This window comes from Sceloporus undulatus, chromosome 3 (genome assembly GCF_019175285.1).
Source record: "Sceloporus undulatus isolate JIND9_A2432 ecotype Alabama chromosome 3, SceUnd_v1.1, whole genome shotgun sequence".
Lineage (NCBI taxonomy): Eukaryota > Metazoa > Chordata > Lepidosauria > Squamata > Phrynosomatidae > Sceloporus > Sceloporus undulatus.
In genome coordinates this window covers 152,349,753-152,363,121 of record NC_056524.1, presented here as the reverse complement: position 1 = coordinate 152,363,121, position 13,369 = coordinate 152,349,753, and the positions used below count along the sequence as shown (strand labels likewise).

The 13,369-nt window shown below is 38.8% G+C and overlaps 1 protein-coding gene across 26 annotated transcripts in view; it reads left to right on the top strand.

Annotated features, from left to right (window-relative positions):
- The window catches only part of KCNMA1 (potassium calcium-activated channel subfamily M alpha 1), a 612,911-nt gene that overhangs the window by 574,452 nt on the left and 25,090 nt on the right, over positions 1–13,369 (top strand). For 14 of the 26 annotated variants that reach the window (XM_042456625.1, XM_042456624.1, XM_042456608.1 and 11 more), the window contains 2 exons: positions 5,057–5,170; positions 12,432–12,562. In XM_042456625.1, the coding sequence (XP_042312559.1) occupies positions 5,057–5,170; positions 12,432–12,562 (245 nt within the window). Of the gene's footprint in view, positions 1–5,056; positions 5,171–6,211; positions 6,296–12,431; positions 12,563–13,369 lie in introns of all 26 variants that reach the window. The other 12 variants (XM_042456616.1, XM_042456615.1, XM_042456614.1 and 9 more) reach the window with 1 other exon arrangement.

Sequence of the window (13,369 nt, the reverse complement as noted above, 5' to 3'; positions counted from 1 at the left end):
ATGCTATGGAATTCTAGGATTTGTAGTTTTGTGAGATATTTAGCCTTCTCTGTCAGAGAGCACTGGTGCCAGACCAAGCTACAAATTCCAGGATTGCAAAGGATGGAGCCATTGCAGTAAAAAAACAGTGTAAAACTACATTGATTCTGCAATGTGGCAGAACGTAAGGTTCCTCATCAAGTGTTAGAGGTGAAAGATGAGAACAAATAGATATGTGAAGGAGGCAAAGAAAAGATGGGTGTGTGTTCCTTTCATTATTAGGAACTCACAACCACACCTTTTATTACTCTTGCCCTGACCTGGGTCTTTCTGGAAGCATATATTTGTGATTTCTAGATAAATATAATGATAAAATGATGAAAGTGCTAATATTACCCCTGTTGAAGGAATTCCAACTCATGCGGGGAATTACACCAGTCATTCCTGTGATGGAATGAAGGAAACCTCTCCGTACGTTCAATTGCATGTCTGTAGAAGCTTCCTTGTGAATGGCAGCCCTGATTTCCAAAGCACGATTCCCAATTACAGGGGGACTCTAAGTATGTTAATCCAGCATACATAGAAACCACTTACAGATGTTCCCACCCATGTAAGAAGATTGGGTGTGAAGCAGAAAAAAATGTTGGAGGGAGCTATGGCTCTGCAAGTCTTCTTATAGACATCAGGTTTTTGGTGGTTAGGCATAAGATCTGAGGAGGCCTACTATGCCTCATAATTAATGTGGGGTTATTTTGTGAAACCCAGAAAAAAATGGCAATGGCAGTTTTATCTCTTCAGTTTTATGGGTGCTAGTCTTTAAGCTTTGATGACTGGAAATATTTGAAAGCAAATGAAAATGGGCCTTTGAGTAGAGCGTGCCATTTCCGAATGAAGGGAGGCTCTATGCAGTTGAAGAGACTATTTTCACATTCCCCAAACAGCTCTTACATCTCATGACTTAGCCTGTTTCTTGTGCTGTAATGAAATACTGTTTTCTTAATACCCTGTGACCTGAATTTCTTCCTGCTTTATGGGCGCGATGCCTTGACGTACAAATCAGTATTTTCTCAAGTCAGCATTTGATGATGGATGTCAAAATAGAGGCCATGTATTATGCATATATAGCATTACCGATTTAAGGTGTTTACTTGTCAAGTTGAAGGAATTCAGAAACTTCACATTCACTGAATTCACACAGCTGTCACTTGCAGTTTTTCATAATTTCAAATGAAAGTTGTGATAAAACAGTTTAGGTTTCCTTCACTTTTTTTCTGAAAGAAGAAAATAGATGGCATCTTAAATGTATGCTGTGGGTTGGAAAGCAGGCAGCAAGGAGGATGTTTCTAGATGTTAGGATAAGGACCTGGCTTTCTTTGTCCTACCAGCTTTTTATGGTAATAGAAGTATTATTATCATCATCAATGGTAGCAATAACAACATTTATATATTTCTTTGGAAATGCTTCACTTTCAGAACCCTGGATGATGCTAACTTTTCTTCATGAATGGATCAGAGTTTGTGTTGATGAAACGGCTTTATCTTATCCCTGAAACTATCTTTGACCCCCAACACTCTGTACCTTCAGGTTGAGGAACTGTTGGGTATGGATGTGTAGCTGGAGAGAGCAATGGACAGAAATCTGTCCCTCCTCATGAATGGAGGAACAACTTAGGAGCCAAGTCTATACCTTCTTGTGGTCCTTACAAAATCCTTGTATAGCAGCTCAGCACTTGTCCTCATATTGAGGGTGAGGGGGCTGAAAGAATGGATGATTCAAAGGCAGACAATTTATGGTCTAGTCTAGTGCTGCTCAGCGTGGTAGTCCTTGGCCCAATGTGTGACCATGGACTGTTGGCTCCCAGTTTGTGGCAAGTTTCAAGAGAAGAAAGAAACAGTTCTAGTCAAGTGCTCATCCCTGGCACACTGGAGAAAAACATACTGTGCCAGTTCAGAAAGCTTCAGAAGCACTGACTTATTCGTCATTCCAAATAGTAATTTTCTGGCTTGTAGCTCAGTCTCTAAGCAACTATGCTAAGAAAAGGGTTATCAAAAACTATTAAATGACTACATTTAAAAAAAATTAAGCATGTAAGACCAGATTAAAAAAAAAAATAGCATTGGCAAAATGTACAAAATTGTTGGAAAATACATAAATATATACATATATTTGCTACATAAGTGTGTGTGTGTATCCCTCTACATTTGCTATTCAGATAAGATGTAGCACATTGGCACACAGCATAATTAGCGCATATTGTCAACAACATGTTTGGAACCTTAGGTCCTGTCTGATAGAGACCAAGATTTCAAGCCGTGCCAGTCAGTAAAAGAAATGGTTGCTGCCATTTATAATGCCCTGAAGGACCTGTCTGGAGGAAATGCTGCTTAAGCCCAGGGTGGCTATCAAAAGTTATTGTCTCAAGAAGAATACTCTTGAAGAAGTGACTGAAATAATCTCGACTGTCTGACATGGCTACTGTGATTTTACAATGCTCCAAAGTATCCAATGAAGTCCTAAATTTCTTTGTCTGTCATCCCCCATCATAAAACCTTGCTCTTCCATTCATTACCCAGTTACCATTAAGTACCCAGAAAGGTACTCAGGCAATTTTTGAATTCTTCATCAGACTAGTCCAGAGAAGTGAAAAAAGTGCTGCTTCTTGCAACTTCTTGCAATTTTCATTAGTATGAACATGGAACAAACATATTCTCTTTCGCTGAATTGCTCTTACTGGCTTTTCAAAATAATACCACTTTTCATCTCTCTGTTATTATCTTCTTAGAAAGGTTGTTTACAGTCTTTTGTTCCCCGGTCCTGAATTTTACAGATTGAATGGTGAGATTCCCAAATCTCTTTTGGTAGAGATTTAATTTGGAGATTCCTTTTGGAATTTGCTTCTTTAGGGCAAATTAGTACTTTTCATCACCAAAGGAGTAAATCCTGTTTGTATTCTTTCACCCTCTGCTTGGAACAAAGAGGTGTTGCTATTTGACTTTTCATATAACCTAAATACAGCAGATAAAAGTTTTCATATCACTGAAAACATATAAAACTTAAGATATAATTAAATTATCAACATAATTAAAAGGAATTTAAAAGCATATCTATTAAAAACCAATAAATATGGACAATACAGTGCATTATTACAAGGTGTAATCCCATAAGTATTCAGTTCCCAGGTACCAGTCAAAACAAAAAAGCCTTCAGCTGCTGATTGAAGAATGCCATTGGCGGCAGTATATCCTCTCCCAGAAGGCAGTTCCAAACCTTGGAAGCAGCCACCAAGAAGATCCGGTTCCATGTTCTCACCAGATTGTGTCTGTGAAGATGGTGGGATAGAGAAAAAGACTCACAAAATGTGCACAGGCTTGTATAAGATAATAGGGTCATTCAGATAACCTGGAGCTCAGATGTATAGGGATTTATAGTTTACAGCACTTTAAATTGTGTCAGGAAACAGACTAGTAGCTAGTGGAATTGTTGCAAGAAGGGAATTCCGAATGAAAAGGTGGCTCCTGTGTAAGTGTGTGTACACATACAAACATAGATACAGTACATACATACATAGGGTAAGAGCCAGTGTGGTGTGTTGATTTGAGTGTTGAGCTTTTTGTAATTGTTTTTAAAAAGATCCAAATTTTTATTAGTTATATGGATTCTTAGATATTTTACCTTCGTTTCTTTTCTAAATCCTGTAGTTTTTATTATTTCTTGAATTTCTTTTGTCAAATTCAATGCTAAAAATTTTGCTGTTTCTTTGTTGATTATAAAGCCTGCCAATTGAGCAAAAGTCTTCAGTTGGTTTAATAAAATCTGATTTTTTTTCTGCCGGGTTTGCCAAATATAATGCCACATCATCAGCAGACATTTTTATTTTATGTTCGTCCTTTTTAATTTTTACTCCTTCAATTTCTGGGTCTTCTCTAATTATATTTGCCAATATTTCAGTTATTATTATAAATAATAAAGGTGAGAGAGGGTATCCTTGTCTTACTCCTCTTAGAACCTGAGAGGCCTTTGTTCTTCCTCTGCTTCTAAATTCTCCTTTCTGAGCGGGATTCCTCTAATGTGATAAGGTCCTAAGTGTGTAGATCTGTTCCAATCTGACTTTCTACCCAGTTTTGATATAGAGTCTCTCCAGTTATCTTGATGGATGGCATAGTGTATACCATGGACAGCAACCCATTGGTTCTTCTGGAATTCTCAATGGCTTTCAATACTGCTGACCATGACATCTTTCTGGGCCATCTTTCCATGGGAGGGCATTGCAGGGGATCATGTCCTACTAGTAGGATAAGTTCCAGGAGGTGGTGATAGGGAACTGATAGATGTTTATCACTTATTAGCACCAAGCTATGGGAAGAGTGTGGCCCAACTGATGATAGTTTGAACAGGCAGAACAGAATCCATCAACAGCACCTCATTCTTATCTAAATTGAACTTCAGAACACTTAAGTGTAGGAAATAACATAAAGATGAGTATGTCTGCTAACACCTAATACTCTTAGTACTGATCCTCTGGAAGTATCCTTTGTATTTTTAATCATTCTCATAACCAAACTGGACAAGATGTTTTCCATGAAGTTTGTAAATACTTGCAGCTAATAAGAGACACGAGAGACATAATTTCAATCTAGGAACTTTCAATGTGTTGTTTCTCTTGTGATTCTCATCCTGGACCAACCTGCTGTCTGAATGGGAAAAAAATCTTCCACTAGCCTGAATGGAAGCTTTTCTTCCTCTACTGATAGTAAGGAAGGGAAATATAGATGAGGACTATAGTGAGAGGCAAAGTGTTAATGCTTCCTATGGTTGTCCCCTGGGAATCGCTCTGGATCCTTCCCTACCCATGGACCTGCTATTTGTTTTTTGGTTTTTTAAAAAAATAATGCCATTGCTAATAACATCTTGTCTGATTTACCCTTCAGCTATAAGAGAAGTAAACTGTGAAGTATCATCTCCTTTCACTTAAGAAACAGCTTCCTTCTTATATCCAGTTTTTATTGTTGCTGTTTGCCTTCTAGCTTAACAGTCCTGGTGTAACATCTAAATTTTTGTGTGCTGTTTTCTCTGCAGGATTTTCACCACCAGGAATGGACAGATCATCGCCAGATAATAGCCCAGTTCATGGCCTCCTACGCCAACCCTCCATTACAACAGGAATTGATATCCCTATTATAACAGAATTAGGTAAGGGAAATAAAAGTCTATCTGTCCTTTTACATTCATTTCTTAATCCATTTTCCTTTCATTTTTACACTCTAGACAAATAGTTCTGTTTCACAGTACCTTTCGATTAACTTGCTGGTGGAAGTTGGAATTATCTTTTGGATGATGATGATGATGATGGTAGCATGTGGCCTCTTTAAATCATTAACATACTTTTTCTTCTTTCCTTGCTTGGTGGCAATGTACAACTCATCAGAATTTGGTCCATAAGACAAAATAAAGTACTTCAGTAGAAAGAACAGCATGTTTGAAGTGTATTATGTTTATAACCACATTGACACAAAAGTTGTGTAGCAGAATATTCTGGTGATATTAGAGCATGGATAATCAACAACTTGCAGCACAGATGCCACAAATAGCAGAAGTCATGGGTTTTGTTGTATGCCTGGAGAACAGCAGAAAGGGCCACCAGTTTCTGCCTTCTTTTCCAGTAGTGAATGGCTTTCTCCCTGATGACTACAAGTCTCCACAAAACTTGGAGAAGTGGGTTAAAAGATATACACCATGTAGGAGAGTTGCCTTCTCTCATCCTTTGCACTTGGCCATTGCATTTCAATGACAGGACAGTACCATTTTGTGCACATTTGGGAGTGATGTGTCAAAGTGGCTGTGGCTGTTTGGTTACATAGTAAATGCAACCAATAGTTTCACTCTCTGCATCTTAATGGGCAATAGAGATTTACTTGTCAACCTCCCCTTCTCTTATGCTAACAAATTAACTACTAATTTGTGACATCATAGCATAGGGAGTGCTTTCATGAAGAATGCAGTGACTGTTCATTTCCGTTTCTGCTTGGCATTAGATAGTGACTGTTGTCAAGATGTGTGAAGCGTGAAAGCTATTCAGTTTCTCATGGTAAAGACAAGCTTGATTTGTAGTTCTTTTGTCCTTTTACTTCCTTTCCATTTAGTTTCAGACCTTACCTGTCTTACTGCTTTACTTTATTCTCTTTCTGTGCCTTCTTCCCCTCCCCATCCCCTCCTAAACACTTTACTTATTAGCTAAGCCTGGCAAACTTCTGCCTTTGGTTTCAATCAGTCAGGAAAAAAACAGTGGAACTCACATTCTAATGATAACTGAACTGGGTAAGAAGTGCCTTTTTCCTTCACATCAACTACCTTCTGTTTTATCATTGTTCCTACCATCATCAGCTTTCTCTTTTATTTATCTGGCTGTATCAGAGGGAGCTACCCTCATAGCACCGCTTTGAATGTGTTTTATTTGTGATTCCAGTTGAAATTGACTGTCTTGTTCTGGCTTTTCTTAATGATTTTTTTTTTCCTCACATGCAGCCTCAGTAAATCTTTGATCACACTCGTCTGACCTGCCGGCTGTTTCCATAGCATCTTCACACCAATTCATATTTCTTTGGTCTAGACCTTTTTTTCCTCCTTTGCTTTCTTTTCTTTTCTAAAACTATAGCCACCTGTCAATTTGACTGACATGTCTTAACAGCAGAGTTAAGAAATATATATCTTTTAGAAGTAGAAAAAGGAGAGAAACCCCAGTATTGTGCCCAACCTTAAGCTGTCTATTTGTTTCTTGGTTGGTTTGTTGGTTAGTTTGTTTGGAGAACAAGTTTTTGCTTCAGCACATAGGCTTCTGAAGTTCTGAAATCAGCTAGGCTTGTAAGCAGGCTTTTTCAGCAAAGTTAGGATTGATTTCCATATCCTATAATGAAGCTCTGCACCCTTAAACCAGTTCCATCCTCACCCCATCTAGGCGAGAGACCTTTCATACATATCCCAGGAAGAAAACATAGGCCATGCAGATAAAGCTATTGAGGCTTATATCCATGCAATTCTCATAAGAGATTTAGCTGTGCCTCTGAAATTGTCACTATGTAACAGATGGAAAAGCTTTTTGTCAGGCATTAACCTTGTGTGAGCTATTACCCTTATAGGTCTGCCAGTAGTAAGTAGAATATACATTGGTACTGAAGATTTGTGCCTTGGTTCAATTTACCATTTGAGAAACTACAAATGTAATGTGGCTATACCCTGAACTGGAGAGTCTGACTTTAATCTTTGGGCAAACCTACATGCCAGTTGAAAGGCAGCTGAGCCTCTCTTCCTGTTTCACTCACAAGTAAGTAGGCAGGTCCTGAGCCCAGGACAGAATCACTGTATGTGGCAGGAGAAATTTAAATCTCATGGTTTACAACAGCCACTTTGCTGTCCTTAATTTGTCCCTCATGAGTGGGATCTAAAAAGAAAAAGCCATTGGCACCAGTTGAGGGAGTCACCCCTTTTTAGAAAAAGTTCCTAATGTGGAAAGAGTTAAAACTCAGCTTCCCATTTGTAGTCGTTCTGAGAGAAAAGGAGGCTGTCAAGGTGAGTCTCACTCACCCAACTATTTTTCTCTAATGGCAGCACAATAGGTCTTTTTGATCCCACCGCTGCCACCAATTTATCAAGGTGACAATGTGGCACTGCCAAAATCTCTTTAAACCTTTTCACTTTTCCTCTGTGTGTGACTGCTACTACCAATTTGCCAAGGTGAGTCTCACTCACCCAACGACTTTTCTCTGATGGCAGCACAATGGCTCTTTTTATCCCACTGCTGCCACAAATTATGTGACGGAGACATTTGAACTTGGGACTCTCACTCCAGTTCCTTCCACACTTCTCCCTTCTCTGTAGAAAGACAGAGCACTCACTAGTTTGAGTGTTCTCAGCAGTAAAGGTATTATTAATTCCTGATATCATTTGATTTATAATTTCTTAAAATACTTCAAGTGACCATACATGGAGCAAAAAAAGGGAAAATTTTATTTACAAAATAGTTGGTTACAGTATCTTTCTTATGGTTGGCATTCAGAGTTGATACAGTGTTTATTTGCTTAAACAGTTACAGTGGTACCCCGGGTTACGAAATTAATTCGTTCCGCGGCGCCCTTCGTAACCCGAAATCTTTCGCAACCCGAAAAAGCCATAGGCGCTAGCGCTGGAAGCCGCGATTTCGTACGAAAAAGCGCCGAAAAGCACCAAATTTTTTTCCGTAAGCCGGAAAAAAAAACGTAACCCGGAACAGTTTTTTCCTATGGAATTTTTTCATATCCCGGAAATTTCGTAACGCGGTGCTTTCGTATCCCGGGGTACCACTGTACAGAGATTTATGGTATCTGTTACTATGTTATATAAGTGGTCTCTAGGTTACATTTTCACACAAAACTTTTGTCTAGATTCTGAGCTTTAAAACTTTGTTGATACTTTATGACTTTCTCAGCCACACCAATTCAGTTTCCACACTTGACCTCTTTTTAGGCCATACACAACTCAAACTGTTTATGCTAGATTTCCCCAGCCTTTTCCTGGCTGTAATCCCTCAGGATTTTTCTGGAAACTGTTTACCAAGGACTCTCCTAGTCCTTAACCCGGGTACTAGAAATCCTGTCTAACTGCCTCTCACAGCGGTATACCGCAGTCCCCCAGCTGATAAAACCCCTCAGAGTCAAATAAACCTTTAATTCTAGTTTTAACATCAATCCCTATCTTCCTATCTCATTTTATCTGATTCCCTATCTTTCTACACACTCCTCACTCAGCCTATTTATACTTGCTCCTGGGAGTAACCACCATATTTTCTTGGCTAAGCTCCCATTGATGGTTGCCAGGCTTACTCTGATCAGATTTTGTCCGAATCTGCTTTTTCTCCACAGAGAATTTATGCTGTTTATTTAACATAGTGTGCACTTTAGCCCTTTGAATCTGCAATGAACCTAATAATGGCCTGTTACAGACAGCCAAAATAATGCTGCTTCGAGTCACAGTGGAGGTATGGTGTTTAAATGATGCATGTGTCCTAAGAGTCCATCTGCCACTCCACATTTTTTTTTTTTTTTTTTTTTTTTTTTTTTTTTTTTGGTGTGACTTCTGGACTCTTAGGATGCATGCATCATTGAAACACCATACCTCCACTGTGACTCAAAGCAGCTTTATTTTGGCTGTCTGTAACAGGTCAATAATAATATTAAGCCTTTTCTTGAAGGAATCAACCTAGACAGTTAGTGCAATCCAACAGGCCACTTTGTTTTTTAGATCATCCCTCTTCACCATCTGCCACTACTGACTGTTGCAGAGAAGCTAGGTTGCTCATAGGATAGCTAGCAATGCTGCCTGTGATCATGGCAGGTAGGGGGCATGGAAAGATCAGATTCCTCAAATTCCTTGGCTGCCACCACTTGCACTATTTATGTACCACCTGGTTCACACTGATGGTTTTCCTCTCATGGATGAGCATCTGGCATCAGTGAAAGAAACATATGGCCAGCTTGTATATTCAAATAGGCTCTATGTCATAATTGCCTTGGTGGATCGCTTAATAAAATGATGAGCCATGCATTCTTCTTCCGAAATGCTTTTTTGAAACAAAGTACAAGCTTAGGGCACATGGGGGAAAAACTCACTGCCAGGATCCAAAGAACTTTGAAATTGACAGCCCAAATTCTAAACTGATCTTGAGACAGGTTATTATTACTTTTGCTGGCAAAACATCAGGAAGAAACTTTTCTGGAACATGGCCACATAGTCCAAAAAACCCACACACACACACACAAAAAACGATCATTACTTTTAATAGCAAGTTCCCAATAGAGGGAGTCTGATCCAGATTGGAACTGTAGAATGCAGGCAGGGTATTGGGGCCTAGTTGCAATTGCCCAAAAGATCCTTTGAAATGAACATACACTTTATGTGCAGTACAGATTGCAGAGATAGAGCGGCTAATCTGGATTGAAAACACTGCAGGGGACAAATGTTTAATGCCTCCTCCCCAACGAGGGCCACAATCTAGATTGGGAGGCCCTGGTGGTAATTTGTTTAAAAAGAAAACTGCATGTAAAGCCACACCTTTGTAGAGAGAGGTAGTGTGTAGTTTGGTTTAAAATTATCTATACTCACTAAATTCAAGTGAACTTGGGTTCTAAATAATATTTTTACAATGGTAGCAACCATTTTAGTAGAGCCTGTTGCCATTAGTTCTAACTCCACTATTTACAGTTTTACCAATGAGACTGTGATTAAGTTTTTGAGTAGAACATAGTCACCAGGCCAGCAGAAGAAGAGCACGTGTAAAATAAACTCATTAACAATTCTACAGTGCCTGATGCCACGTTGGGAACATCAAAATTACATACGCTCTTTCCAAATCAGGGTTAACGGTTGTTGTTTTTTCTTTAACAAACAGCCAGTGTGAGAGGGAGTGAGCTGGGTCAGGACCATGGTGAACCCTTTGTCCTTGCCACGGGCTTGTTTACAATCCCTCTTCGGTTAGCAAACCTAGGAATAAGAACTATGAAAGGAATGATATAGTGAAATGATAAAGCAAGCACTCATTCCACAGCTTAGATAACTTTTCCCATCTGTATCCATTGTTCACTCACTCTCAGATGCAAACAGCTGTTGTTTAAACAAACACACACACACACACACACACACACACAGAGAGAGAGAGAGAGAGAGAGAGAGAGCAGCAACAGCAGTGCCAGATTATGTAAAAATATTATATATAGTTTGGACCTAGGTGTATAGGGACTGGAGAAGACATTTCACTAGTTGGTTCATGCACTGTTTATGGTCTACTTAGGTACATCCAAATGATTCCAAGTGTTCTATAAACTTTTGAATCCTGCTACAAGCATAGGATCATAAGTGATATGCTCCCTTGCAGATGTCCTTTTGAACATGTGGATGTTGGGTACAATGTCTGGTTTAGGTTCAGAAGGGATGGTCTCAGTTATGCTTCACTGATTAGTCTGCATGTGGAAGCAAGTAAAAGTGTAGTCTGCATGTGCCTGGGCTGCCTCAGTTTAGACTGAGTGTGGATGCTCTCATGATGGAATGCTGCTTTGGAGAGATTTACATATACAGAAAATTAGCTTTCCACTGAGAGGGCTAGATTCAAACCATTATTCTTACTATAGTTTCCTGTGTGAAGGAATTTTATTTTGTAAGGAAGCAGATAATCATATATTTATAGTCTATAGTAGTGGTTCCAAAGCTTCTCTAGATGTTTTAGACTTAAGCTCCTCAATTTCCTGATGGTTGGCCAAGCTGGCTGGTGCTTCTGGGAGCTGACATACAAAACACCTAGAGGACCAAAATTTGAAAGGACTGGTCTATAGTGATAAAGTCCATTCACAAATTTGGCAACATCAGAGTGGACTGGATCTAAGTTGTGTAAGGGATGGGTGAGAAGTTCATTGGGTTTGCATTTAAATATAAGTTTATCCAAATCATATCCCCAGAACTCACTGCAGCCCCAATTCAAATGAAGATTGGAAATTAGTATATTTTTTAGTTTGTGATGTAGTCCACTCTCACAAAAATGTGTATGAAAAATCCCTTTATTATAGAAATGCACGTGATCCGGAAATGTGGGACTTTGCCCACTGTGAAAATCAATTTTTGGTCAAAGGCCCGTTGAAGCCTTTCCAAAACCAGAAATAAAACCACACAAACCTGGTGGAAGAAAATGTATAATGTTGAATACAAAATGTTGCATTTTGGAGAAAAAAGAAACAAATAGAAATGTATGCAAATATCTATGCGATTTAAAAAATGCTTGCATGATGGGATCAGGTTTGAAAAGAATTTAGAGAAACAAATTTGAATTTGTAGATTTATCCATTCTTAGTATTATCAGAAGGTTACCAGAATATTCCTAGGGTCAAGAGGTACTTATAATAAGATATGTAAAGGATGTGCTGAAAAGTTGTTATTTGTAAATGAATCCTAAATGATTCTGAATCATAGCCTGATAGGAATTCAGTGCTATTAAGGCCAGGAAATGATACCTTTATTTCTTTAACTTCCCCCTTCCTTCTACCTTTGTCACATTGTTTCCCTTTTAGAGGTACAAATGTGGCACATCATAGTTACAGAAAGGCATTGCTTCCCTTTGAGTCAGGAGAATATTTTGTGGGATCTCAGTGTGATATAAGGTAAAACTAGAATTGTTCTTGCCAGCTGACAGGGTAGCCATCCTTGTGTTTATGGTACACATATGCCATTTACATTCTCCATCTGAGAAGGTTATTTTGCTGCTTAGGAATATCAAATGCACATTTCACAACCATTTTAATTTCATTTTCAGTAACATTCAAGTATTCCAGATATGCCTGTGTTTCTGGACACATACAACTTCTTCGTCCATAGCATGTAAAGATAATCTAGATTATTATTTCCTTGGAAATGACTATTTTTAACATTATCTTTTTAGTGAATGATTCAAATGTTCAGTTTCTGGACCAAGATGATGATGATGATCCTGATACAGAACTGTATCTCACACAGCCTTTTGCATGTGGAACTGCATTTGCCGTCAGTGTGTTGGATTCCCTCATGAGTGCAGTAAGTGCCCAGTGTTTTCTGTCTCCTCCGTTTTCACATTGGTGCCTTATAGACTGAAATCTTGTGATGCAATAAAAACTGTTTTTAGTAAAAGGTGAAAGATTTATTCAATCTGAAGAGAAACCAGAGTATTGTTTTTGGATAAGCTTTCATGGACTGTAGTGCACTTCATTTGAAAGCCCATGAAGCTTATGCTACATAAAATTGGTTAGTCCTTAAGACTCTATGTTGTAATAAGCAATATTTAGTGAACATGAAACTGCGAAAGCCTTCCAAATGTTCTTCTGTATTAATGGCAATAAAAGCAAACAAAGAACGGAATCCAGTTGTTAGTCCCTACTCAAGTGCCCCCAATGAATCAGTGGGATTTTGCTAAGTCAATTCTTACATAAGTCACATTGATTCTGTGGTCTAGTCTAGTTAGGGGCTAAGAGTTGGCTTTAACTCAAGTAATGCTGCCTCAAAATGGCAGCTATAGAGCCCTCATACCATTTATCTGCCCTCCACCCATGAATATTTGTATGAATGAAATAGGATTAGATGTCTTAAAGAGCACAGTTTGGGGATCACTGATTTAAGGTCTTAACATCTAAAGGAGTAGCTTTTCCTATATAAGACCTACCCAGGGACTGAGGTTTATAAGATGGGCCACACACTGTCTTGTTAGAGTACAGCACCTTTGAAATTCAAACTGAAACCTGGAGTGGTCTCACTGTCCCACTGAGATTGAAACAACTAGTCATCACTGCTTTATATCTCTCCAAAAGTTACTTGTCTTCTCTCACATGTTTCATAAGTTTCATGCCA